The sequence below is a fragment of the Bipolaris zeicola genome, assembly GCF_000523435.1.
Source record: "Bipolaris zeicola 26-R-13 unplaced genomic scaffold scaffold_138, whole genome shotgun sequence".
Taxonomy (NCBI): Eukaryota; Fungi; Ascomycota; class Dothideomycetes; order Pleosporales; family Pleosporaceae; genus Bipolaris; species Bipolaris zeicola.
Genome location: NW_006912187.1, coordinates 41,307 through 68,428, shown reverse-complemented (window position 1 = coordinate 68,428; position 27,122 = coordinate 41,307). Strand labels below are relative to the sequence as shown.

The window sequence follows — 27,122 nt, the reverse complement described above, 5'->3', positions numbered from 1 at the left end:
AAAAAAAAAAGAAATACGCAACGCGTGACAAACAAAAGGAAAAGGGACGGGCCAAGAGGGTGCACCAAGAATTGTCTTGTGAAGATTAGGGGGCTATGGAAGCTTGGGGGCTAGAGGCAGGTGGAGAGGGTCCCCGGATTTGCGATGCATGCAGGTCCACTCCGCTACGTCATAGAGACCCTTTTTTTCCCGTTGTGCTGCCAAGCCCGTTATTCAAACCCGCACAATCTTGATTGTGCCCGTCATTTCCCCCTTGCCAGCCGTCAGCCTTTGATTGTCCTTTTTCTGTGCATTTTCGTGAGTTATAACCCCGATCCCTGTGTAGTACATAGGACAATGAACATCTTATGTTTTTTTTCAGAACCGTGAATTTAAAAAAAAGTTCCTCAAACAATTTCAGTCTTCATAAACGAAAAACAGTAGGTCTAGATTGCGATTGCGCCTCAAGTCTATACTATTTACAATATCTCGTGAATATTCAGGTCGGTGAACCCAACAAAAGAGAAATCACTCGGACCCAAGGTAGGGAAACACCAACTCCTCGTCCGTATCCAAAACGCCATCCAAATACGCTGTGATCAAGGGATCAATGCCCGCAGCAGTCGCCCGCTTGATCCACTCCCGCATGTCAACGGCGTCAAAGTGCCCTCCGTAAAGCTCCTCCAAGCGCGCAGCAAACTCGTTGACCGGCACCTTTGTCTTGCTTGAGTGGTGTCGGAAGAGCACAGTGCTGCTGTTCGCGTCCTGCTCGCGTCTCGCCATCTGCAGCGCCGCTTCGACCAACTCATCTGCCACGTTTTCCACCGGCGCAAAGTCAATGTATCCACGTCCTCGTCTGATTGTCGGCACGCAGCGCATCAGAAGCGAGAAGCGCAGGATGGCGTTCATGGAGTCCGAGTTGGGCGCCTGGTCGCCCACCAGGATGCAGGGTCTGTGCACCGCCGCTGTCCATTTCTTTCCTTGTCGCCCCCGACTGATCTCATTGTGGTACCGTGCCGTGTTCTCCAAGAACACCTCTGCCGCCCACTTGCTGACTGTGTACCCTTCGCGACCATCAACAGGTGGCGGGTGTGCGGCAAGCGACTCTGGTAGCTGTTCCGTGCTGCCTTTTAATAAGGAGACTCGGTTCGACGAGACAAACAGCAATGGTACTGCGCGGGGAAGTGCGAGGGCGGCGAGCCGTTGTGTTGATCCAACATTGGGTGCCTGTAGTGTTGCGTAATTGTTCAGGCAATGTCCATTGGATCCTGCGTGGATGATGACATCGGCATTTTGCTGCAGCAAGGCATACTCTGGGGTGTTGAGTCCCAGACTCGGCTCGGCCAGGCTACCTGTATAACAGCGAACTCTGCTGTGCTTCTCGTAAGTTAGGAGATGCTCGTCATCGGCAGGTACAGCGATGCAGTGCACAACGTGCACTGTTGGTGATTGCAAGAGTTTGTCCAAAAGTACACTCCCAAGGAAGCTCGTAGCCCCAGTCAACACAACCTCGAGACCGTTGTTGTTGGCCTTGGTCACAGTATCGATTTCCTCGACATTCGAAACTGCCTGATGTTTTACAAAGTCTGGCACAGCGGTCTCCATTGCCCAATCAATATCTTCAGGGTCCCCGTCAATCTCAGCTTCCGCCTCGCGAAGATCGAATATGGCCTGCGCCATCGCGGACAAAGTGCTTTCACGATAGAGAATGCGCGTCGAAATCTTGACACCCATGGACTCGCGGATAGTGGCCTGCAGGCGCATGAGGAGCATGGAGTTGCCGCCGAGAAGGAAGAAGTCAGATGATGGCGTGATGCGGTGTCCTGCTGTGGCGGTTCCAGAGAGCACGCGCTCCCATAGCAGTCGCAGCTCCCCTTCGCGTATGTTCATGCTTTCCTGTGAACCTCCCTCATCTCCTTGAGCAGAGAGAAGAGGCAGGTTTGCGACGGCCTTTCGATCGAGCTTCCCATTGGCGTTGGTCGGAAGCGAGGGGAGAACAACGATAGTGGCTGGGATGAAGTACTGCGGTAGCTTCATACGGCGAAGAATGTCTCTCAGCACCGCATCGTTGACCATGTGCTGGCTGTCTGGCTTGACCGCTGCGTGTGCCACAAGTGACTCCCCTCGCTTGGACACTACAACATCTGCGAGCAGGCCATTGGAAGCCTTAAGCAAAGCTGTTTCGACCTCCTGTAGCTCAATCCGCAGACCACGCAACTTGACTTGCGAGTCGCCGTCAATCCTGCCAAAACATAGCAGTGTGCCATCCGACAGCAGACGTCCCTGGTCGCCAGTACGGTATAGACGCTCGCCCGTCAGTGGATTCACCAAGAACTTGGTGCGATTCTGTTCCGGCAAACCGAGATAACCTAGGGCCAAGCCAGATCCGCCAACACATATTTCACCAGTGTGGTTCACGGGTTGAGGGCGTCCTGCACTGTCGACGACCCGGACACTGTAATTTGGCAGTGCTCTGCCCACTGCGTATCTGGCTCTGCAATACTGTTCGTCGGCCTCATCCTCTCCAAAGTCATGGTCCTCATCCAGGCGGATTGGCTGGAATGTCGCCGCAGCGGTGATTTCTGTGGGACCATAGCAGTTGGTAAGTCGGAGATTGAGGTTGAGTCGGCGGAAATCTCGTTTCAAGCTGGCTGTGACGGGCTCACCGCCCATACACGCATTCGTCCACGCAACATGATCTTGTAGCGAGGTGGATCCATAGCGCATCCATGTCGAATACTCGGATGGCGTGGCGATTGTTAGCGAAATACGATGGTTGCGGAGCAGATTCACTAGTTCTACTGGGTCCCGTCTCGCATCGTGAGATGCCATGACCAAATGTCCACCATTGGCCAGGGCACAGAATGTTTGTATCAACGACATGTCAAAGCCTAGAGAGCTTTGTTGGAGCACGCTCTCCCGACCCAGGTCAAGGGCATGTGTCTTCAAGGCAATGTGGTTGGCAAAATTACCTTGTGTGAGCATGATACCCTTGGGCTTTCCCGTTGAGCCGCTTGTAAACAGCAGAATTGCAGCCGTGCTCGGGTCCAGAGCGCCAAGTACCTCAAAGGCAGGTGTCCTATTCAAGACTTCATCCACGCGAAGTTGCTGGAACAAGATTTCGTTCTCAGTATTCAACTCGTGGACGAGACCTTCTGTTCGCGCGTGGTAGAAAAGTAGACTTGGGTCGCTCTCAGTGATCATGGTCGCCATTCGAGCGACTGGCAAACTGGTGTCCAGCGGCACATAGATGCAGCCGGCCTGAAGGATGGATAGCATAGAAACCACAGAGTCGACCGATGGTTCGCACAGCGAGGCAACGCGATCTCCCACGACGCATCCCGCAGCAACAAGGGCATCGCATGCGCCGGCTACCCGGGCTGCGAGCTCTGCATATGATATAGTTGTGCAGCCGTCGGTAACAGCTGGGTGTCCGGCATAAAGGCGACTCATATCGAGAACGCGCTGTGAAAGTGTTGCAGGCCAGCCGAAGTTGGTCTCTGCGCCCTTTCCCAAAGCGATAGCCTGACGGACCTGCTCTTCATCGTGGAGTGAGCATTCGTCGATGCCCATGTCTGGGTCAACTGTATACGCCCCGATGAGACGCAGATACATATCCGTCACTGAGATATCGTCAGCATTCGGCTGTGATCCGAGAAAGAGCCAAACAGGACGGGTAACACTTACTCTCAGTCGTCGCTTCAGCATTATATAGCGAGCTCTGGCAGTGCAGATCAATGGCGAACCCATCGCCCATGTCCATAACGCCAAGGTTGATGTCATAAGGGGGCTCTGCATCCTTTCCGTCGTCGAGAGTCAGCATCATACGGCAGTTAGTGCCCAGGGGTTGCTCTCCCCAGCCAGCGGCGCGATAATTCAGAGATGCCTGGAACAAGGGGGGCGTCTCCCCGTCGGCCCAACGAGGCGCATTCAGGGCGTCGAGGAGGACCTCAAAAGGCACTCCGGCATGCGCAAACGCTGCGAGGGCCTTTCGCGACACTGCTCGCGCAATGCTGCTGAACTTTCCTTGCGCCTCAATATGTGCCTGTACTGGCAGTATATTCACGAAGCAGCCGACTATGCCAGCCGCTGCCTCGTCGTGTCCGCGGTTCGCGTCAACCACGCCCACGCACACATCATCAGAACCTGCCATTCGTGCCAACATGATCTGAAAGACGGCTAGATAAAGATGAAAGGGACTGATACTTAACTTTGCACATGTCGACTTGATCGCTGCCGTCTGGGATGAAGTCAGCGTGCGATATTCACTGTGAAGCTTTTTGGCCGGTCCATCGACCCTTCGAGCTGGGCGTGCACGCAAGGTTGATGGTGGCAGAACGGGCAACGGCTCTGGAAAGACGGCAAACTCAGAGCGCCAATAAGCAAGGCGCTCGTCGTTCGCGCCTGCGAGCTCCTGCTCCGACTCTCGCAGCGTGTAATCCAGGTGCGAGGCGGCACCTGTGGTCTTGTCCAGTGGCTGCATGCGGTACGCGCGGTCGAGATCCTTGAGCAATATCGATAGACCGATAACGTCAGTGAGGATGTGATGGTATCCAATGACGAAGTCGTGTACTTGCTCTGACTCGCGACTCAGTACAGTGAGTTTGAAGGTGCGTCCTGCTTCGAGGTCCCAAACGCGCGTCTTGAGCTCGTTCATCGCACGCCGAAGGTCGTCGTCAGTTGCGTCGGGTATGTGCTCGTGCTCGTAGACAGAGGAGGGCATGAGGCCCTGCATGGGGTACCCATCGCCAATACGCTGGTAGAAGCACATTCGTAGGCATCCATGGTGCTGTGTTGTCACCTTCAGCGCATGGCGCAGGCGCACCATGTTCAGGGGTCCGGACACTCGATAGTGGAACACCATATTGTACGCTGTCGGGTCTTCGAGATGCTTACTTAGAAACCATATTCTTGCTTGAGCTCGTGACATGCGTTCTTGGCGAATCAGCTTGGGCTTGCCAGTCGCAATGATGTCCTGTTTTCCCCTCACCTCGTTGTACTTTGGCGCTTTTTCATCTTGGAAGGCTGCGGTTTTCGGTGAAGCCGTGCCATTGACCGATGCCGGAGTTGATACACTACTTTCAGTGGAGTTGTCGTCTTGAATAGCCGTAGTCGAATCTTCCGAATCATCGTCTCTTTCCATTATGCTGGTGGCTCTGCTGCTGGTTGTCTCTGGCTGATGCTCTTGGACAGAGCCCGCATCCGCGATGCTGGTAACAGCAACTTCAGGGGAAGGGTTGCGAGGGATAACCATAGCTTCGTCCTTTCTCATGGGTCTTGCCCCCTTTTCGCCGTCCTTCTTGACCCGTTTGGTCAATACTTCTCTTACAGCGGTGGTGCAAATCTGCATGATGCTATCGCCGCCCAAGACCTTGACTACAGAAATATCAACACCCAGTTCGCTCAGAAACCATTTGCGGATCTCCACGGCCACAAGAGAGTCGATACCAAGGTCGATGATGGGACGGCTGGCATTCTCAACAGCGCGCCCAGTTGCTAGCTGCAGAATGGCCTCCAGCTTGGTACCGAAAGCCTCCAACACCACTATCAGGGCCTGTTCCTTGGAGTCGGCCTCCAACACCTGATGCTTCAAGCTGCCCGCGCCGACTCCAGAATGTCCGCCTGATCCGTTGTCCGTCCGATTCTGGTTCTCGGTTGGCACAAGATGACCTAGACGTGGGTTCGTGAACCAATGGACCTTGGATTCCGCAGCCTGGGCGGCATCGGGCGCTACGGGCGCGGCAGCCGGCTCAACGCCCATGATGATGTCGGGTGAAATATCGCTGCCCATAAGTCCACTTCGTATAGCCTGGGCAAAGGCATGGTGGACGTCTGTCTCGGAACAAGACATGAGACGGATGCTGCGGAAATGCTCCTCAAGGGCGGCAGAGCGGTCCTTTGACTCGACGACGTAACCGACGTCGGTGATGTGTCCTACGTGGATGATGGAGCCCGAGAGCCCCCGAGCACGTCGATTAGCTGCTAGACTGGCCATGTATAGGTTGGCAATGTGGTAGTTGGCCTGGCCAATGTTTCCCAGCACCGTGGCCGACGACGAGAGCATGATGAAGAAGTCGAGAGGCTCATCGCTGAAGGCCGCGTCAAGGTTCTCGCTTCCGTCCACCTTGGGCGCGAGTGTGCCATTCAGTTGTTCGGGCGTTATGTCGAGGAACAACTTGTCGGAAAGCACCATGGCTGCGTTGCACACGCCTGCGATAGGCGGCATGGTGTCGCGAACCTGCTTGATCACACCGTCGACTGATTCCCTGCTCGTGACATCCATGCGGAGCACTTGGACTGTCGCGCCTGCGCGGTGTGCATCCTCGAGCTCGGCTGGGCTGATGTTTGGATTGCGACTTGTGATCACCATGTATTTTGCGCCGTGCGCCAGTGCCCACTTGCAGAGGGACAAGCCGAGACCGCCCGCTGCGCCTACCATGAGATAGGTTCGGTCGGGACGGAATAGGCCCTGGGTATCGAGAGGGGCAGTCGTCAGTTCAAGTGACTCGCGCTTCCTCCAATCAACGACATAGAGCTCCCGTGCAAGCGACGAGACTTGGGTACCTGGAAGTGAGACGGCCTCGATTATTTCGCACCTTCTCGAGTAGTTCTCATCCGTGTGCTGAGCGGCGTTATATGCTTGACTGAGTAGTGTCGATCCAGTGTCCGAAAGAGCCGCGTCCAAGAGTCGGGCATCGAGATGTTGCGACCTGTACCCAGGGGCCAGATAGTCGCGAAGGGAGTCGCCCATGGCCGACGAGTTGGAGCAGTCAACGTACAATGCGATGCCGCGCGGGACGGCCCGTTCGATCATACGCTTTGAAGACCGTTCGTGGAGCTTTATCCAATCATCAGGAGCGCTGGAATCCGAGGTGGCAAAGTAGGCATGAACGCCCTGCATTGCGAGTTTGGCGGCCAAGGCATTTGCCGTAGAGGCAACGGCGCCATAGAAAAGTGCGGGCTGGTTGGGCGTTGCGAGTGTGGCAACGGCTTCCTGCATCAGTTGATCTGCAGTGGCCACTAGAGCGGCTGGCGTGCAGGCCTCGGGTGCTATGGCTAGCTGATGCCCTAGATTTGTGAAGACGACAGAGGCATTGGTTTCGGAAAAGGCCATGACTGGCGAGCCGGAAGAAGTGCTTGTTCCGCAGACAAGATAGAGTGCGTTCCCTGTCACGGCCGGAATGTGCAGTGCGTACTGAACTTGAATACCGGTGCGGGCAGCTGCGCCGCCAACATCATCGGCAGCTTGAAGTATCATCCTCGTCGGCCCTTGAATTGCCTGGACAGGCAGGTTGGTGGCGTCCACTGTTTTGGTAAATGTGCGCGTCGACGCCGCCAAGCCTTCATTCATTGTCTCGTCCGATACCACGCGTGGGATCATAAGTCGGTTGTCCACGACCTCAACTTCAGGCTCTGTGGCCCACATGAGTTCGCCCTCAGTCTCGTCCTGGTCTGAAGCTTCTGAAGCCACCCTCAGACGCAGGAAAGCCTCGAGACAGTGACGGGCAGATGCTGCGACGGGCAATTTGGCCTCAAGACCGAGAACCTGCATGTGTAGATGCGGCATCTCGACAGGAGCCACTCGAGCAACTCCATGGATCATTGCAGCACGTGGTGTATGGGACTTACCGGTAGTGGCACCAGTCACCCAGAGTAAGTTGCGAGCCTTCATGAGCAGGCTCTGCAGCGCGGCTAGACGCGATGCTGTCATGGTGGACGTGAACAGTGGCACGTCGAGATCGTGCAAGCAAATGACATCGACGCCAGGATCAAGGTCGGGCAACTCGTCCATGTCGTCGACGCTGGTGATGGTCTGTACACACTTCTTCCAGGCACGCGGCAGTTGTTTCTGGATATCATTGAGTATCCTAGCAGTGGGGAGCTTCTTGCCACCGATCAGCAACAGTCCCCCAGCAGGCGCTGAGATTGATTGTATATCGGCAAGAGGCTCGCGGAGGAGATCTATGCTGTTGTTAACAGCCTGCGTGACTAGCAACGCTGTCGTATGTTTGAACTCATCCGCGATGTCATGCATGACCATGTCGAGACCCGAAAAGCCAGTGTCTTGCAAGATCGAGTCCCAGCGCAGTGTCGGCACGATAGGCATCAGCCGGCGCTCTGGCTCCTCCCCAGGCCACCAGCTGGGAAGGCCGCCGAAGATAAAGGGGATGCTGAGGTTCTGCACGCCCGTGGTCTCGAACAACAAGAGATAGCCACCCGGACGAAGCATTGAACGCACATGGCGCATCGTTCTCTCTAGATTCGCCGTAGCGTGCAGAACATTGGCTGCGATGACGACGTCGTAAGAATGGGGAATGTAATCCTGCTCCGCTGGGTCCTTTTCGACGTTCAGAGTGTTGAAGATCATCTTGTGGGCGAATTTGGCGAACTTGTCGGCAGCGGCAGGGAGGAAAGCCGACGAGATATCGGTGAATGTGTACGACGCATAGGCGTCACCGATGGCATTGAGCACGCTCCAAGTAGTCCCACCGGTACCGGCACCGATCTCAAGGATGTTGCACCGGGGATACTTGAAGGTAATATTGCGCAGTGTGGTGGCAAGGAACTGGTTCACGCGGATACAGCCCTGGTCCTCCATGAAGAATCGGTTCAGCAAGTCGTCCTTGGTCATGACCTGCAACTGCGACAACTCTCCTCGGACAATCTGCGAAAAGTTACCTCCAACGGCATTCAGCATTTGGAGCTGGACATCGTTGGGATGGGCTGCTTCCATGGCTTTGATTAATTCCGGGCCGTCCGTCAACCACTCCTTGCGCAGGACAGGGTGCTCTCCCTTTGCTGCCAGTGCCAGGTGCACGCTGTTCGCTTCCAGCATGCGTCGGTGGTACCACTGGTATTTGCTCTGGTCGTCGGTTGCCGTCTCATTGGCAAGACGACGGGCGTAGTAGAAAGCCACACGCTCGAGATCCTCGGTAAGCTCCAACAACTTGGTGTCCTCTGCGGCGTCGCGTTCTGGAATCGGTAGACCCAAGGCCATGTCAGGTTCCCAGATTGTCTTTGCAAACACCTGTCGGTCACGTGAAGGGTCCTGTTCACCGACAAGGCTGAGCATCAGGCCCTCGACTTGCACTAAAGTGTGATGTGACGTGATATCGTAGACGTTGATGTCACCCTTTAGCGAACCAGCGCTGGAATTGAGTGCCCAACTTTCAAAGTCGACACGAGTAGTGTCGCCAGACGAGCCCTGTCGAGATATCGAGGGGGCGATTCGCACGCGATCGATGTGCGAGGGCAACAGTGCTGCAGTGGTCTGGCCACTAGCTGGATGGGCGCGGGCAAGGAGAAGGGTCTGAAAAGCAACGTCAAGCAGTGCAGGGTGCATCAGGATGTCGCTGCTGAGCGTGTCGCTATCCCAGGTGCCTGTGGCGGTGGCATAGTTGTGAGATCGACTGCTTTCCGTCAAGGCACGGAACGGCCCAGAGTACTCGAGTCCGAGTTCGGAGAACATCGAGTAGATACGATTGCAATCGACGTCGATGGTGTGATGCTTCCGAGCGACATCTCGGCTTGGTAGCACTGACTCTTCCTCGACGTCTTCACCGAAGTGAATGACCAGATTGCCGGTGCAAGCGTGGACCATGGTCCCCATGGCGGCGTCTATGCAGACATAGTATGAGAACTCAGCTTGCAGCATGCTACTCAGCCTGGCACCGTTGACGACACGGGTTGTGAAGAGGGTCTCGACGCCGTCTTTGTCGTCGGGTACGACGACAGGGCGTAGGATCTGCACATTCTCGACCTCGACCATGCTGAGCACACGGCCGGACGTCTTTGCGATCTGATTGCCAGCCTCAATGGCAAAAGACACGTAGGCGGCGCCGGGAAGGAGGACTTCACCCAAAACCTCATGGCCACGGAGCCAAGGCATCTCAGTCAGGCGCAGCAAGTTGCGCCAGCGCATCTCGCGCTCATTGTCGTCGGTGACACGCCTGCCCAGCAGCTCGTTACCCTTGTCGCGTCCTGTGCGGTACCGCCTCGAGATGGCGGATTCCCTCCAGTAGATCTGATCGTGATCCCAGGCGTACGATGGCAAGTCCTTGAGCGTATCGGACGCCCGCAGCTGTGCATTATCGCCAAACGCACTGTGGTAGCCGGCGAAGTCAATGTAGGAGGGACCTAGCTGGGACCAGGCCGTGCCGATGGACGCCGAAAAGGCCTCCACGTCGCTCCCGCTCCGCTTCAGAACACCCGTGTACAGCGGAACGGAGCCGTAGACGACCTTGAGCGTCTGCTCGACTGGACCCTTGAGAGCGGGATGTGGTCCGATTTCGATGGCCAGGTCGAAGGGCCCGCCGTGCCAAATGGACGACTCGACGGCTTGGGAGAACAAGACAGTCTTGACCATGTTAGAGACCCAATAAGAGCCCTTTAGATCGCTCAAATCACCTTTGAGGAGTTCCGTGTCGCCGCGCACACTCGAGTTCCAGATGCATCTGCCCAGCGCCGGCGGCCGGACCTGGATGTCACACGCAAGGATGGACTTGAGATACGGCTCGGCACATGGGAGCATGTGGTGTGAGTGGTACGCCGTATCAACCTTGAGCATACGGGCGAATGTGCCTGCGGCGTCAAAGACGCTTTTCGCTTCCTCGATGGCGTCCATGTCGCCAGACAGGGTCACGCTCTGCAGCGCATTGCTTGCTGCTACCTGTAAACGGTTCTTGAACTGTGGACGCCCGCAGAATAGCATAGCCTTGTCCAGCGGCAAGCCGACTGCTATCATGCCACCGCGCTGGCCCTGCGCACCGGTCGCGAGCTTCGCGTGATAGCCGCGGTAGTAGGCGATTTGCATAGCGCCCGTGCGATTGATGATGCCGCTTGCGTACGCGGCAGCGATCTCGCCCGACGAGTGGCCAACAGCGGCATCGAAACGTACGCCGCTCGTGAACAGGAGATCACAAAGACCGAGCTGCACCGCCGTACAGAGGGGCTGGGCAATGGCAGCCTCGCCCAGTCGCGACGTGGACGCGTCTGCGGTCAGCTCTCCGATCAAAGACCACGACGGTGCCTCGCCTGCAGGCAGCGACTGGAGAATGGCTTCGCACTCCTCGATGGTCGCGCGGAAGACGGGCGACCGCTGCAGCAGTTCCTGTCCCATGCCGGGCCACTGTGCGCCCTGACCGGTGAAGACGGCGAGGACGCCGGGGGCCTCCTTAGGGTTCACCAGTCGCGGCTGGTATCCTATCGCATCGCCGCGCGCCTTTTGATTGGCATCGATCCACTGCTCCATCGATGTCAGGATGTCGTCCCGCGACGCGCCCGAGAAGTGCGCGCGCACCCTGTGCGTCGTGCGGCGCGTCTGCAGAAGCGCAGCCAGGTCTGCGAGAGGGAGCTCTGGGTGGGCTTTGAGATGAGCCAAGTGCGACTGGACGGTCCGCAGTAGCGATGGCCCCGAGGCCGCAGAGAACAGAAGCGGGCCTAGGGCGCTGTCTCGCCGATTGGCAGAGCATGGCGGCGACGCGTCCTCAAAGCTTTCGATGATGACGTGCGCGTTTGTGCCGCCAAAGCCAAAGCTATTCACACTGGCACGTGCGGGCGCGCCAGGCGGGAGGGCCGGCCAGGGCCGGGCCGCAGTGGGGATGCACAGCGGCTTATAGTGGGGCGCAATTGCAGGGTTAAGTTCTGTGAAGTGGAGGTTGGGAGGGATGACGCGGTGTTTGATGGCGAGCAGCACCTTCATGACGCCGGCCAGCCCCGCACAGCCCTCGAGATGACCCACAACCGTCTTGATGGACCCCACAAACAGGGGCTCTGCGGGTGTGGCGCTGCCACCAAACACATCGCTGATGGCGCGCGCTTCGACTGGGTCGCCCGCAGGCGTGCCGGTGCCGTGGCATTCAAAATACTGCGGGCAGTCTTCGCGCAGGCGCGGGTCGAGGCCGGCCTGGCGATACGTGCGCTCGATGAGGGCGGCCTGCGTGAGCGCGCTCGGCATGGTGATGCCCTGGCTCTGGCCGTCCGAGTTGACGCCCGAGCTGCGCACAATGGCCTCGATGGCATCGCCGTCGGCCAGCGCCCGCGACAGCGTCTTGAGCACCAGCGCGGCAGTTCCCTCGCCGCGCGCATACCCGTTGGCGTCCTTGTCCCACATGCGCGAGCGCGCGTCGGGCGAGAGCATGTGCAGCTTCGACTCGGTGATGTACAGCGTGGGGTCCAGGATCATATTGACGCCCGCGACCACGGCGGCCTCGCTGTCGCCGTCAAGCAGGCCGCGCACCGCCTGGTGCAGCGCCACCAGCGAGCTTGAGCAGGCCGTGTCGATGGTGACCGAGGGCCCCTTGAGGTCGAAGACGTATGAGATGCGGTTCGAGACGATGCTGTTGGACGTGCCCGTGGCCGTATACTGCGGCAGCGTCTCGGGGTCGCGCAGCTGGATGACGGTCCAGTCGTTGGTCATGGTGCCCACGTGCACTGATGTCAGTGAGCCGCGCAGCTGCTCCAGCGTCAGCCCGGCCGTCTCGAACGCCTCGTAGACCGTCTCCAGTAGCTGTCGCTGCTGCGGGTCCATGCCCGCTGCCTCGATGGGCGATATGCCGAAGAAGGACGCGTCGAAGAGCCTTGTATCTTCTTCGAGGATATATGACTTGTTGACCACATTGGTGGACCCGTGCATCTCCGGGTTGGCGTGGTGGAAGCGGTCCAGGTTGAGGCGCTCGGGATCAAACTCCCTCAGCACATCCCGGGGCTGCTCCAGGAGCTCCCATAACTTCGACGGCGAGCTGGCGCCGCCGGGGAAGCGACACGACGAGCCTACGATGGCAATGGGCTCTTGGGCGTGTGCTGAATATCCCATGGTGTCGTCTGGTAGAGGATTGTTGCCGGGCAAGTTAGAATGGTTATTTGGCAAACTTTCTGATTGTGTCTGCAACCAAGGCAGGGACAAGCTGGATTCGTTGCGAATGAAGTTTCATCTCTGTACAGATATATCTGGCGCAGCTTGCATGTTTACCGGGTCTCTCCCACGGCGACGTGTGGGACAGAGCATTGCTCGCATCGCTCGCATCGCTATAGTCCGTGGCATGTGCTGAGCTGAACAGTAGTTGGATGGATGTGCTCGGTATTTTCTCACGTGATCGTCTTTTCCCCATTAATTAACTAACGACAAAGGGGCCCGGTCCGAGAAACGGGTGCGGCTTGTCTGACTGTACCGCGTCTCACTGCGTGGCTAGAAGGGCATAGTCGTGGGGGCCTAATCGAATATTCCGGCTCTCAATGCGAGCACCGAGGCCGCGGCGGCCTATCTGATTATGTACCAAAATCTGATCGTGTATGTGAACGCGCCAAAGGAGCCTGGGAAGTGCAGCGGGCTGAAGGATTCGCCGGTGGGGGTGGAGGTGGGACGTCAAACATGCATGCGAGCGCACGCCTGCAGTCTTACATGTCACATGCCTAGAGACTACGGTAGCATCCTCACGTACTATGCGGAGGCGTCGATGAAGTCTGACCAATATTCCCGTTTGCTGCTCCTGACCCCGAGTGTAGAACCTATCGCTAACAAGGACATCTTCCGGGCTGCCGTTTCGAGTCTAGATACTACTCTATACTATACTCCGCGCGATTTAGACCCCTCTCCCGAATTAGCCATAGACAGAGGTGTCTGGAGAGATGCACGACGGTGACCGAGCTAGACCTAGTGAGTCTCTCTGCCCGTGGCACAGTACTTGAACAGGAACACAACGCCGCGACGACGTCTCATATCCTAAGGCTCTGCACGCTGTATGTCTGGCTGATCTTGTTGGCAATCCAAACACGCAGCCTTTACTACCGCCAGTGCTCTCGTTTCTCGTGTGTAACGACGACCTTTGGACAAAATGGCAGCGACCACGACGCTCCCTAGCAAGCAGTCGGCGCTCAAGATTACTGGGCCCAGTACTGTCGCAGTGTCTATAGACACACCCCTACCCAAGCTCCAGCCGGCGGATGTCTTGGTCCGCGTGGCGTGCGTGTCTCTTAGCCCAGTGGACAGCAAGTCGGCCGACATGTCGCCCGCGACGGGGGCGACAAGCGGAACTGAATTTGCAGGAGTCGTCGTCCAGCTTGGCGCCGATGTTGACGCAGACGAATTCCGCAAGGAGAGGAACATGAAGCAGCTCTGCGTTGGTGACAAGGTCGTGGGCGGCATCTTCGGCAACAACCCGCTGCGGCGCGACAATGGCGCCTTTGCCGAGTTTGTCGCCGTACCCGCGCGTCTGGTCTGGCATGTACCGGCTGCCATGGATCTCGCTACAGCCGCCACCCTCCCGGCCGCTGTGGCCACCGTCGGGCTCTCGCTCTTCGAACACATGGGGCTGCCCATGCCCTCGGAGCTCCCAGCCGCCCCCCGGTCCTCGTCCTCGTCCTCGTCTTCATCATCATCCTCATCCTCCTCCGAGGCCACCGACTCGAGGCCCTGGGTGCTCATCCATGGCGGCGGCACGGCCACAGGCTCCATGGCTATCCAGGTGCTCCGTCTCAGCGGCTTCCGCATCGTGACGACGTGCTCGCCCGATAGCGCGCCGCGTGCCCTCCGCCTGGGTGCCGCCGCCACCTTCGACTACCGCTCGCCCGACTGCGGCGCGGCAGTGCGCGCACACACGGCGGATGCCCTGGGACTTGCGCTCGACTGCATCACCGACACTACCTCCATGGCTCTGTGTTACGAGGCCCTGGGCCTCGCCGGCGGCCGCTATGTGGCACTCGACTCGTTCCCGCTGCGCGGTCACACGCGCCGGGCCGTCCGGCCTGACTGGGTCTGCACCTACACGCAGTTTGGCGAACCTGTCGCCTGGGCGCCCCCCTACAACCTCGACGCCCGCCCCGGCCACCGCCGCTGCGCCGAGGCCTGGTACGCCCTCGCCCAGCGCCTGTTGGACCTGGGTCTGCTTGAGCCCCACCCCAAGGAGGAGCGCGCCGGTGGGCTGGCGGCCGTTGCGCAGGGCATGCACGAGGTGCGCCAGGGTCTGGTGAGGGGCAAGAAGCTGGTCTACCCCATTGTACCCGAGTTGTGTGTTTCTGCATAAACTTTGGAGGCGCTCTGGCGGCATCGTCTGCATCTGAGCTAGCACCTGACCCTGAAATCTAGGTCTTTTTTTTTTAGAGATTTAAAGTCTTATACTGTAATCGAGATTTTGGCAATATCTATATAGCAACTCGTTAGTGTAGTGAATTTTAGAGAATCGTTCTTTCTTTACTGTTTTCCTTCGCTCAACACAGATCTTACGATATATTATTCGTTTAGGTGTTGGGAGAAGCTTTTGAATTTATTTATTTATTACCACGTTGGCGACGCTGGGTGGATGTCAGCGGAGACTTCCACCCTAGCTTTCTTCCCTTGTATCTGACTTCGTACATTACATTTGCGATTGTCGAGATGCTCAATCGAGGGACAATGGATTCGAAGATTTTATGCGTGATAGCCTGCCAGGTCGCCTGCTCGCTGTGGTGGCGATCTTGGGTGGTGATGCGGATGATTCTATCCTTCTGTTCACGTATCAAGATCTTCGGCCTTCCACACCCAATATCATTTGGATATAGAACAAGAGCTAATAAACCAGGGCCCATAGTCTCCGATTTATCCGTTCTACAACTTAACATCCTTGATATAGTGCTCTGGGCATGTTGGGGAGCGCGCACGAGGGAGTGTTACGAAGCATTTTTAACGAGAACAGCACCAGCGATGAACGCACGCGTTATTGGATGAATTTCCGTGCGAGGATTTTTAGCAACCTTCTTCAAAGACATATTCTTTATATTAGAACGGCTTACGACCAATTAAAACCATAATCAGACGTTGTGATAGTGATGAATTTTGAGCTACAGTATCTACTTGGGGCGCACGGGCCGACTTAAGTAGTAAGTAAGTAATGCATCACTAGAAACGACCTGCTTCGTACCTATCCTCTTCGCTAACGCATATAGTCACGCACGACTGCATCTCCTAATCCACCGTTCCACCGTCACCTAGAGTACGCATGTGCCCTGGACTTCCAACACTCATGACCTACTCACGGCGTCTTCGAACCATTATCTTCGCCCGCTTCGGCGGAGCCGTGAGCTCAGCAATCTGCCGGTTAGGCGGGCGCCGTCCGTTGTACTCAGCCGGCAGCTCCAGGTCATAATGCTTCAAGATGTAGGCCATGGTCATCTTGAGCTCGAAATCGACTAGGAACCGACCGGGACAGGCATGACGACCGTGGCCGAACGGTAAGTAGTCTGGCGACGTGGTGACGAACGAGTTTTTGTGGTATCCCGCCTTGGGATCGTCTGTCTGTGCCTGGGCATTGCCGTTTTGCGTCTCCTTCTCCTTCTCCTTCTCCTTCTCCTTCTCCAGATCACGAGAAAAGCGCCAAGGGTCGAACTTGTTCGGGTTCTCAAACTTGGCCGGGTCCATCTGCGCCTGAGAGGCCAAGAAGGCGACGATGGTGCCCTTCTTGAGCGGCACACCGGCATCCGTCACAATGCCGTCCTTCATGACCTTGCGCAGGAGGCCGCGGTTGCCAAAGGGGAACGTCACACGCATCGACTCCCGTGCCACGCTGTCGTACCCGGCCATGTTCATAAGCTTTTCCTTGGTCCAACCCGTGCCGTCGGTGCCCAGCTCGCGGTCGGCCTCTGCCCGCAGCTTGGCAATGATGCCGAATTCTTTGTCTGAGTCGAGGATGTTGAGCAGCATCTGCACCGCAGTGCCCGACGTCTGATGCATGCTGACAAAGTTGGTTGACGCCAGCCGGATTGCCATGGTCTGCACGTCCTTGACTTCCTGGGGGCGTCTCTTCTCCGCGAATTGGAGCATGGCTTGCAGCTGATCCTGAGCTTGGTGTTCCTTGTCCTTCTTGAGTGCGGCCAGGCGTTCCGCGTACTGCGGCTGCAGGTGTTCCTTGATCTTGCCCAAGTTGTACCAAGTATGGATGCTGGTCAGGCGGGCGACGACGGGCAAAAAGATTGAGGGGATGCAGTTCCCGATGATAGCAGTCAGCATGACTCCTTCGATAATGTCGAGTGACCGCTTTAGGTAGTCTTCATTTCTGCACAGCGGAAGACCGACCGTGAAGCGACTTGATGCCGCTGCCACAATCATCCGCACCGACTCATCGAGATGGATTTCCTTCCAGTTCTCCGTGTCCATACCCAGGACCTTGGGCACAATGTAGTGCAGCTCATCGTCCACTGCCGGTATGAGGCTTCTGATCATAGGGCCAAGGGACGTCTTGACCAAAGCGAATTGCCATGGGTCCCCCCAATACTTGGAGTGACCAAGACTGTATGTTGACAGATTGGCTTGCAGAAAGGCTTGCGACACGCTGAGCGCCGTGTCTGGCTGTGACATGGCCCACTCCACAGAGCTTTCCGGCATGATCAGGTCCGCACGACCACCGTAGCCCGGCACCAAGACGGTCTCGCCTTTTTTTCCAAACTGCACTCGATAAATTAGCTTGCAAGCAGGTCATTCAGTTTGGTTGCATCTTCCTACCTTGTAATAGGCTTCAGTGTACAGCGCGGCGCAGTCATAGTAATACCTCAGCCTCGTTTTCAAAGAGAATCTCTTCTTCCCATCGGGCTCTCCCGCTAATGGTAGTCCCAAGTCATCATACTCGCCCACAGTTGACATCACTGTGTACATCGTGTAGATCACGGCCAAGATGACACAGCCGGTAACTGCCATGGCCACATTCTTGCCAGAAATCGGCACATCTTGCAGGTGCAAGGTCATTGTGACGAGGTGAGGGAATTTGGTCACGCGTGCTGCCGCTGCGGTCCGCGTTTTCTTGAACTTTTGTTGTCTGTATGAGTATCGGTGTCTCAAATTATGGAGCGTAACAATAAACTCACGCGCAATGCACGCAGCCAAAGCCTATGCTGGTATGTACTATATGTAAGTCGAATGCCTTTTGCGTCGTTTGGTGCGTCTGGTCGGGGCGCTCAAGGCACAAACACGAGTGAACCGAAGAACATCTGACACAGGAGCGATCCGGAGTATTCTGCAACTTGTGCATCATGCATGATACCACTGTTTACCGAATCGCGGGATATTCGGGATATCGCAGTTATAGCCGGCGGAGTCTGCCAGTCAGCACCATCTCCGACTGTTACCCAAAGGAACGTACCAATTGGCCCGTCGGCTTTGTAAATCTCTCCGCATCGCTCTGGGGTGATGTAAAACAGCATTTACACAAAAATGGAAAGGCTTTGGAGCGCTGATTGTGAAAAGCGAGTAGGGGCGAGGGACTCCATTACAGGTGCTTGTGAAGACTTTGTGGTGAAGCGCAGCGGATGCAACATGGAACTCACTCTTTCCAAGCCAATTCGTCTGAAATGCGGCCTGAAGCTGCCAAATCGACTGGTCAAAGCAGCCATGGCCGAGTGCCTAGGCAAGGCTGATGAGCACCATTTGCCAGGCAGTGAAGAATGCTTGGCTGTCTATCGGAGATGGTCTCAGGGCGGATGGGGACTCATCATAACAGGTATGAAAGATTTCACTCTGCTATTTCTTTCAAGATCGAATCTCTTCATTACAACATGTGCTGTTTCTGACTGGCAACAACATCACAGGCAACGTGCAAGTCGACCCAGATCATCTCGGCGATCCCCATGACTTTGCCATCAACAGTGCCCTGCCCGAGGCCACCACACTCGCGGCTTTCACAGCCTGGTCCAAAGCGTGTTCGAATGGCGGCACATGTCATGCCTTGGTCCAGCTGTGTCATCCCGGGCGCCAAATTGCCTTCGGCAAGGGAACCGTAGCACCCAGCGCAATACCCATGGACTTCGGCACCGGTCTCATGCCGCGCCTGCTCAACTCCTTCGTCTTCGACACCCCGCGCGCTATGACAGTCGCCGAGATTCACACCACGATCCGGAACTTCGCCAATGCTGCACGTCTAATGGCGGCTGCTGGGTTCGCAGGCGTCGAGCTGCATGCGGCGCATGGATACCTGCTCGCCCAGTTTCTATCACCACGATCTAACGTCCGCACAGATGCCTACGGCGGTAGTGCCCATTCTCGCGCCCGTATTGTCGTCGAAGTTATCCGTGCCGTTCGCGTGGCGGTCCCGCCAGATTTCTGCGTGGGGCTCAAGCTCAACTCCGTCGACGTTGGAAGTGCTGCCGGCATGGCCGACTGTATCGAGCAAATCAGGGTCATTGCGGAAGCTGGAATCGACTTCCTCGAGATCAGCGGCGGTAGTTTTGAGGACCCCACCTTCAACACGGGGCCTAGTGCGAACGCCAGAAAAGCTAGCAGCGTCGCGCGCGAGGCTTTCTTCATCGAGTTTGCTGAAGCTGTTCGCGCCCAGTTCCCATATGTTCCACTCATGGTTACGGGCGGATTTCGCTCGCGCCACGGCATGGAAGCGGCACTGGCCGACAACAGCTGTGACTTGATCGGTGTTGCGAGGCCAGCCGTCATGAACCCCCTGCTTCCATGCACCTTGATACTCAACCCCGAAACGCGTCACCAAGACGCAGTCCAGCGCGTAAAGAAAATTCCGCCAGGGAAGGCTGCTCAATACCTTGGCATTAAGCTCCTTGGTGTGGCCCCGGAGCGGGTAAGTTCCAAATCCACTTCCAAGCAGTAGCGTTGGGACGGTGAATATAGACTAAATCTCCGATATCAGGATTGGTACACCAAGCAAATCAAACTAATAGGGTCCGAACCAAGCAACAATTCGATTACTAAGCGGAAGAGGAGGGTGGCGCAGATCATATGCGTAGCAGTCCTGGTGACCCTATGCTTATGGCTCAACAAGCTCCGCTTTTCCCGCTGGAACTAATGCAGGTAGCTTGGATAAGGCATAAGACGCATTTCCAGAAGCTTTGGAACCAATGTTCAATCTAGACTCGTAAATTCAGAAGAAGTCAATGCTCGTTTACGTTTGCAGTTTTCCAATCTTCACGCATCTATGGTGGTTTCCTTTTCTGGCTATATTAGATACAAACCTGCAGGTAGTCAAGAATCCGGGATCATCCATCACACGAACGAGAAGTCCATGTAGTCGTTGGATTTCTGACCTGATGTAGTAACCTAAGCGAACTACATCTAGTGCCTAGTATGTCACTAACCATGCGTCGATCATAGTTCTCTACGGTGCTATTCGTCGCAACTCTACAATGCACAAAATCCGATGTCAATTCTTCATAAAAAATAATTTCCAACCTAAAAGTCCGAACGACAACCCAAAGATTCCGTACTTCAAATGTCCCCGTTGTTTCGTTGTGAGTGGGAACCTCGGAATATTAGTCAGAAACATCGGCTTGGCCTGAGATATTCCGAACCCGTTCCTAAATTGCTCTCCGCAATAACTAATCTTGGCGACCCAAGAATTTTCTGTGCGCAAAAAAAAGAAATGCACCTTTACATCGGAGAGGATCCACGTTCCATGCCCTTTGTCGGGGCTCGGCATGTCGCCCTTAACTCGGGTTACTAGTCGCTCCCCCCATTAGTTGCAAGAACGTGTGCGAGTATCTAACCCACTAGCCTGATTAATTGTACTCGTTTACTATATCTAAACCCTATCAAAAAAGAATACTAGACTTTGTTTCCTTTTCAAAAACTAGAGTAGGTTTGTCCATTGAAATTCCATCTTGGAAAAAAAAAGACGTCACCACCGAATTTTCTACCGCGTAAACAATGCCAGCCGCTACTACCCTTCCCAACGCTGCAGCCGCCGAACAGCTCGAAGTTCTCGCAGCTGCGCTCACGGACGCCGCGACGGATCTCCGAACCGGGGCCGACTCGTCGCCCCAGGACCATGCTAAACTCGTTGATACGCTGAGGAGCACTGTGGAGGTGGTGAATCGGCCGTCCGATGACCTCAACGATATGATGATGGCGTTTGTGCAGTGCACGGCTATCCGGCTGCTGTTCAAATGGAAAGTCCTCGAGAACATGCCTGCCGAGGGCACCATCTCGTACAAAGAGTTAGCGGCCAAGGTTGGCGGCGACGAGAATCTCATTAGTGAGTGTGCACTCGGAAAGCGCCAGATTCATGACACGGGCTGATTGCATTTTTTTGGTTGTTCCTTAAGCCCGCCTATGCTGGTTCCTAGTTGCCACGGGCATGCTGAAGCAAGAGGGCGCAGACCAAGTCGCCCATACGGCGCGGTCCCGGCCCTATGCGAGCGTCAATCCGCTCAGTGCCATGCTACAAATTGGGTAAAAAAAAATCCCTTTGAATTTCCCGAAACCAATACGTTTTCGTTGAGATGCACTTATCAACTGACCGTTCTACCTTCTAACACTTATTCCAACTGACCAGATTTGACGAGTACCTCCCATCCTTCCTCCATATGCCGAGCTACTTCGACAAGTACGGCGTACGCGAGCCGTCGGGCCGCCTGCACAGCATCAAGGCGTCTGCTGAGGGCCGGCCCGAGCTAACGGCCACTGAGATCATGTACGCGCACCCGGAGCGTGTCGCCAACATGACGCTCGCCATGTCGTCCATGGAGAACATGTACCCACTGGCGGGTGTGTATGATTACAGCTGGGTCGCCGCTGCCAGGGACGCGGACCCAGCCCGCACCTTGATTGTCGACGTTGGCGGCGCCAAGGGGCACACGCTCGAGGCCATCTGCAAGGAGACGCCGGGGCTGCCCATCGAGCGCTGCGTATTGCAGGATCTGCCCGAGGTTATTGATGTGGCCAAGCGTATGGTAGGGGCAGGCAGTAGCCCGGGTCCGAAGATGGTGGCGATAGACTTTTTCAACGAGCAGCCTGTCAAGGGTAGGAGATTTCGTTTGATATCATTACTCAGCTTCCCCAAAGGCGCCAAGCTTCAAGCACGAATTCTTTTTGCATCCATCTGATCGTTTCCCAGGTGCCCTGATATACATTATCCGCCGCTGTCTTCATGACTTCAGCGACGAAGAATGCGTCGAGATCTTGACCCATCTCAGCGGCGCCATGGCATGTGATAGCAGGCTTCTCGTCGGCGAGACGGTGTTGAGCAACCCACCGAGCCGACCTACGGCCATGGTGGATTTGCTGCTGTCGACCATTGGGGGCAAGGAGCGCACGATTGAGGGCTTCAACAAGGTTGCCGAGCGCGCAGGATTGAGCTTGTCAGGCGTACACAAGGCGTCTTTTGGCGACTTCTCCATCGTTGAGTATAGCAAGGTATAGAACAAAACAAAAAAACTTCATGGTGATGCTGGATAAGAGAGGACTATGCAGATCCCGGTTATGAGAGGAGGGCTTTGAATTCAAGTTTAAAAGAGATGACTAGATGATGCTTGTATTCATCGTGTACAGGCACGAAATAGATACTCACCAAAGTGACGGCGTACCTATGCTGGGATTGTCATTCAACATCCAACCCATCGGTTCCGTGTTTGTGAAATCGAAAAGATTGTCCATGGCCTAAAGATGGGGGTTAGTTTAAAAGAAAAATGAGGCTTTGTTCAAATGGCTAGTTTTTGACTCACCGTGTGTGCAAAATTCTCCATAGAGTGATTGTTTTGAGCCAAGTCTGTCGGGTCAAGTGCTTCGTCACTGGACCCGGGGCCGCAGACCTGGAATTCTGACGCCATAGCCGTCAAGACTGGCATGCACTTTTCCTCTACTGCTTCCACAGCCTCGATCAATTGCCCGGTAATCTCAGCTTGACTAAGCCCAAGCATGAGCCCCTTGATCTGGGCTGCAATGACACTCATGAGAAGGTAGCCCTTGACACTGGTCTCTCCGGCCTCGACAGTCTGCAGACACCATTGCTTGGACTCGTCAATGACAGACAGCAAGTCGGGCCGCAGTGGGGTTAGTTCAAGGCTGTCATCTTCTTTTAACTGCATCCGAAGGTCTATGGCGATGAGAAACGCGGCATGGATGGCTCCGACTGGGTAGAAGCCCGCCGAGCATGTGATGAGACGCTGCAATTCATTTGCTTCTGGAGCAACTGGACTGTTATCGAAAGTTACTGGATAGGCCGCGCGCCAAATTTTCAAAGACGACTCCACAACCACCTTGCGGGAAAAGGCGTAGGGCGTCTCTGTGAACGATGCACCAAAATAGGGAGCGTGGAGAGCCAAGAGGTATCGATGCATGATGAAGTCGGCCATGCGCATCTCAAAAGGTGAAGGTGCAGAGGTTGTGGTTGAGCCACTATAAGCCAACAAGCTGCGTCGTAGTGACTTGTAGGCGTCGCGGAGCTTCGAGTCAAGCTCAAGTGTCTTATCGTAGGCAATGGGGGATGCGAGATCATTCAAGAACTTCAACACGGCCAGGCGCTGCGGAAACGTTTCGCGGAATGCCATCGCGATGGAGACTTGTGTGAAGGAGCCTGGTGGCTGTGGTACTGGATCGTCGGTCAATATCTGCTCGTCATCAAAGTTACCTGGGGGTGCCGTGTCAAAGTCATCAAGAGAGATCAAAGGAGGACCCCCAGACGACAAGCTCGATTCCAGGGCCATCTCCAAAATGGTGTTCCATAGCCTTCGACGCATCTCAGCGGCGAATCTCGTTCTCTGGGGCAGGACGGCAGGATCCCGATGTAATCCCATGTAGATTGCTTTCCTAAGTAGTGCTCCAACCGAGATCCAGGTCGAATCTTCGACTACGCCTAGCCTTTCTTGAGCGACTAGTAAGAGAAGGCTGGTCTGAAGGGTTTGGATGTCGAGTTGCGACTTGGATTTCGGTTCCGACAGCCAGCTTCGCGCGGCGCTAACCCATCGAGTAGCTGAGGTGCGCAGTGAAAACCGTTCATCATACGTCACGGCGCCTATGGCGAGCACGAGCGACAGCTGAACCATGAATGCCTTGTCGGCAGTGGCCATGTTGGATATCCAGACCGCCTCATAATCTCGGCGAAACGACGGGATGTGGATAATGCGATGAATAGATTCGGTCGACCTAAAGTAGCAATCTACCAGTGCATCCGAGATTTCTTTACGTGGCAAGTCGGGTGTGGATGAAGGGAGCCATGAAAAGGTCCGCTGCGATTTGATGAACCTTGCAAGGGATTTGCATCGCTCGATCCCTGACCAAGCCTTTGTCGCCTTTGGGCATGAATGCGCATCGATGGACTCGAAGACATCGCGAATCTTGTGCTTGTCAGCCGTGTTTTTTTCATGACAACAAGGACATGTGCTAGTCTTACCAGGAGAACACCATTGACAGTCCAGTGACTTTGGCCAAATAAACGTGTCTTGTGGCTAACCCCCCGGGCGATTGCCTGTTGCTGGCCCAGAGAGCTACCCTCGCAGTGGACATGAAAGGTACCGCTAAGGGTTGAGTTAAGGGTTTGGATGTTGGAGTGCGGGGGTTCGGGGGATGGATTGGCTGGCCTTGAGGTCAGTTTGGACAGCTGATCTTCGAGATCTCGGATCCTGAGCTTCAGCCTCAGTGACTCGGCATCCAGCATCGAGGTTTGACTCGGAGGTGTTGATGCAGCTATAGAACTGGTAGCAAGTGAACTTGGTGCATAGGTCGGAAGAGACGACCCGCTCGTGGTGGATGCGCTACTGCCCAGCGGGACTGACTCTCGATGCCTGGGAACCAGCGTCATTTGAGCCTGAGGAATGGAAGCGCGAGAGAACAGCGTGCGGTGGTTGTGAGATTCATAGACACAGTTGTCATTCCTTGCGCGGAGACAGTTGCTGCATGGAGACTCATGATTACACCGGATCTTCCGTTTCCTGCAAAGCAAGCACGACCTATGATACTGTCAATGCAAGGACTCTTATCAATGCAGAAATTGAGCCTACGTTGCCTGCCGCTTTCTTCGTCCATCAGGCGCCCGATCGGTCATGGCGGATGATGCGATGAACAGCTAGAGATGATGCACGTCACGTTCTGTGCGAGACTGACGAGCATGCGAGTGTGGATGGGTGGTATCTCTGGATATTGCCAGGGAGGGATGATTGCATGTAGAAATTGTGTTGCGCGCAGCTTGTATGTTGGTGCAAGCGGCTCGATGGGGCGGAAATGCTCGAGTGGTAGTAGTTACCATCTCGGATTATTAATAAAAAGCCATGAACTAGTCACATGCTTTTCTCTCTTCTTGAGAATATCAGTAATTTTATAATTTATGATTTATCAAGTAGACTAGGTAGTTTATTAAAAAACCGAATAAGTGAATATTTCTGTTACTACTAACTTTATTGTATCGATACGTAACTAACTACTCAACCATCTTGAATATGATTTTGTTGATCAATGGTTGCCATAACTATATCACACACAATTATCTCGGGTGCAACACAACCTGCCCTTTAGCGCCGCTACTAATGCTACCCTACATGAGTGAGATCACGGTGTCGGCCTTGCCACGCCGCTTCTACAAATTTCCAGTCGGGGACAGATCGGGGCGTGTTCGGTTGAGCCGATCTGTCCCCGACACCGAACTCCGCCTCTGTCACATCAAACCCAACATCTATGAAATCTCCTGAGAATATTAAAACCAGAAGGTCCCTTTGCTCGAAAATGGCTGTGACTCTCTATTCAACTACCTGCAGTCCAAGAACTGGTGCACAAGACCACACTCTCGCATCCCCCCCCCCTTTCGTCGTTCCTGCAGCGTTTGAATAGTCCAGCTTTCCTACACCATCACCTGCAACACTTCGCAGTCTCGTTTGAAACTGCCGAATCTTCCTATTCTATAACCTCTTTCACAAGCGAAAAAAAAAACCAAACACCCAAGCTACACAATGGCCGCAGAACCACTACACTCGCCTTCGCCCAAAGAATCGCACTCCCCCCATCGCGACACCGAACAACGCCTTCACGCCACAGACGCTACCATCGACGACTTCGGCCCAGCACCCGAGGGCGGCCGCCGCGCCTGGATCGTAGCAGCCGGCGGCGGCGCCATCTTCTTCAGCACCCTCGGTTTCGCCAATTCCTTCGGCACATTCGAAGAGTACTACTTGCGGCATCAGTTGAAGGGATGGTCTGCCTCCGATATCTCGTGGATCGGTTCTTTGGCTATCTTTCTCCAGTTCTTTGCTGGGATGCTGAGTGGACCGCTATTTGATCGGTATGGTGAGAAGGTGAGTCCGGTTTTTTTTGCTCGTTTCTGGGAAAGGCAATGCGGACTGACATGGTGCGTTTGATTTAGATGATTCGGCCGGCGGCGGTGCTTTACGTTGTCTTCATGATGGTGCTTAGCGTTTGCAAGAGCTACTGGTCCATTATGCTAGTACAGGGTGTGCTCATGGGCATCGTCATGGGACTCTTGCAGATCCCGGCTTTTGCTGCTGTATCGCAGTATTTTGAGAAGAATCGGGCTGGCTCGCTTGGTCTGGTGGCATCGGGCTCATCGATCGGCGGCGTCGTCATTCCAATCGCGCTGTCTAAGATGTTGAATCAAAGCTCGCTGGGCTTTGGCTGGTCGGTACGAATCGTTGGGTTCATGATCATGCCGTTCGTACTGTTTGCCGCCGTGGGCATCAAACCTCGATTGCCTCCGCGCAAGACGGAGTTTTGGCTCGTGTCTGCGTACAAGGAAGGGCGCTTCATCGTCTTGATTGTCGCACTCTTCTTTATGCTGTTTGGCATGTTCACGCCCTTCTTCTACCTGCCTACCTACGCCGTCTCACGAGGCATGAGCCCCACGTTCGCGGGCTACTTGCTTTCCATTCTGAACGCAGCGTCCACTTTTGGTCGCATCATACCTGGGGTGCTCGCCGACAAATGGGGCAAAATCAACATGTTCGGCTTTGGAGGCGTCATTACCGGCATTGTCATTTACACGATGAACGAGGCAGACTCCAATGCAGCCCTGATTGTGTACGCAGTCTTTTTCGGCTTCACCTCAGGCACCATCATCTCGGGGGGATCTGCTGCATTTTCCACGTGCCCAAAGGACGCACGAAATGTTGGGACTTATATGGGCATGGGAATGGCCATCGCAGGCATCGGAGGGCTCATCGGACCCCCTGTCAACGGAGCTATGGTCAAGAATTATGGAGGATTCTTCGAGGTCTGTATGCTCAGTGGTACCCTGTGTGTCGTTGGCGGTCTTATCGCAATCGCGGCCAAATGGTGGACCCCACAAGGCCTCCTGGGCAATGTATGAACCTAGCATCCTTTCGCTCACTATGAGATTGACGTCTACGGCTGGGCTCGAAGTCTCGTGTGGAGTTGTGTTATATTGGCAAGTAATGGTGTAAGTTTCTGGCAGATAAACGGCTAATTCCTCATTGGGATCACT

General features: G+C 55.3%; 7 protein-coding genes across 7 annotated transcripts; 4 read left to right on the top strand and 3 right to left on the bottom strand.

Moving 5' to 3' along the window:
* Positions 1–507: 507 nt before the first annotated feature.
* Positions 508–12,793, bottom strand: COCCADRAFT_38759 (uncharacterized protein; the record flags this gene model as incomplete). Its single annotated transcript, XM_007716405.1, has 3 exons — positions 508–3,602; positions 3,667–6,543; positions 6,727–12,793. 3 exons carry the CDS (start codon positions 12,791–12,793, stop codon positions 508–510), a joined length of 12,039 nt encoding a protein of 4,012 aa, XP_007714595.1.
* Positions 12,794–13,811: 1,018 nt separating this feature from the next.
* Positions 13,812–14,999, top strand: COCCADRAFT_102111 (uncharacterized protein; the record flags this gene model as incomplete). The annotated part of the gene is made up of 2 exons (XM_007716404.1): positions 13,812–14,335; positions 14,387–14,999. The coding sequence occupies 2 exons, from the start codon at positions 13,812–13,814 to the stop codon at positions 14,997–14,999; spliced, it is 1,137 nt and encodes a 378-aa protein (XP_007714594.1).
* Positions 15,000–15,979: 980 nt separating this feature from the next.
* Positions 15,980–17,587, bottom strand: COCCADRAFT_102149 (uncharacterized protein; the record flags this gene model as incomplete). The annotated part of the gene is made up of 2 exons (XM_007716403.1): positions 15,980–17,392; positions 17,450–17,587. The coding sequence occupies 2 exons, from the start codon at positions 17,585–17,587 to the stop codon at positions 15,980–15,982; spliced, it is 1,551 nt and encodes a 516-aa protein (XP_007714593.1).
* A 669-nt stretch (positions 17,588–18,256) lies between these two features.
* Positions 18,257–19,748, top strand: COCCADRAFT_102112 (uncharacterized protein; the record flags this gene model as incomplete). Its single annotated transcript, XM_007716402.1, has 3 exons — positions 18,257–18,440; positions 18,529–19,523; positions 19,593–19,748. 3 exons carry the CDS (start codon positions 18,257–18,259, stop codon positions 19,746–19,748), a joined length of 1,335 nt encoding a protein of 444 aa, XP_007714592.1.
* Positions 19,749–20,605: 857 nt separating this feature from the next.
* COCCADRAFT_38755 (uncharacterized protein) lies at positions 20,606–22,099 on the top strand (the record flags this gene model as incomplete). The annotated part of the gene is made up of 5 exons (XM_007716401.1): positions 20,606–20,933; positions 21,004–21,130; positions 21,234–21,630; positions 21,661–21,700; positions 21,795–22,099. 5 exons carry the CDS (start codon positions 20,606–20,608, stop codon positions 22,097–22,099), a joined length of 1,197 nt encoding a protein of 398 aa, XP_007714591.1.
* A 144-nt stretch (positions 22,100–22,243) lies between these two features.
* On the bottom strand, positions 22,244–24,719 carry COCCADRAFT_28112 (uncharacterized protein; the record flags this gene model as incomplete). The annotated part of the gene is made up of 4 exons (XM_007716388.1): positions 22,244–22,336; positions 22,402–24,012; positions 24,069–24,624; positions 24,676–24,719. 4 exons carry the CDS (start codon positions 24,717–24,719, stop codon positions 22,244–22,246), a joined length of 2,304 nt encoding a protein of 767 aa, XP_007714578.1.
* Positions 24,720–25,617: 898 nt separating this feature from the next.
* COCCADRAFT_102115 (uncharacterized protein) lies at positions 25,618–26,987 on the top strand (the record flags this gene model as incomplete). The annotated part of the gene is made up of 2 exons (XM_007716400.1): positions 25,618–25,959; positions 26,028–26,987. The coding sequence occupies 2 exons, from the start codon at positions 25,618–25,620 to the stop codon at positions 26,985–26,987; spliced, it is 1,302 nt and encodes a 433-aa protein (XP_007714590.1).
* Positions 26,988–27,122: the final 135 nt, after the last annotated feature.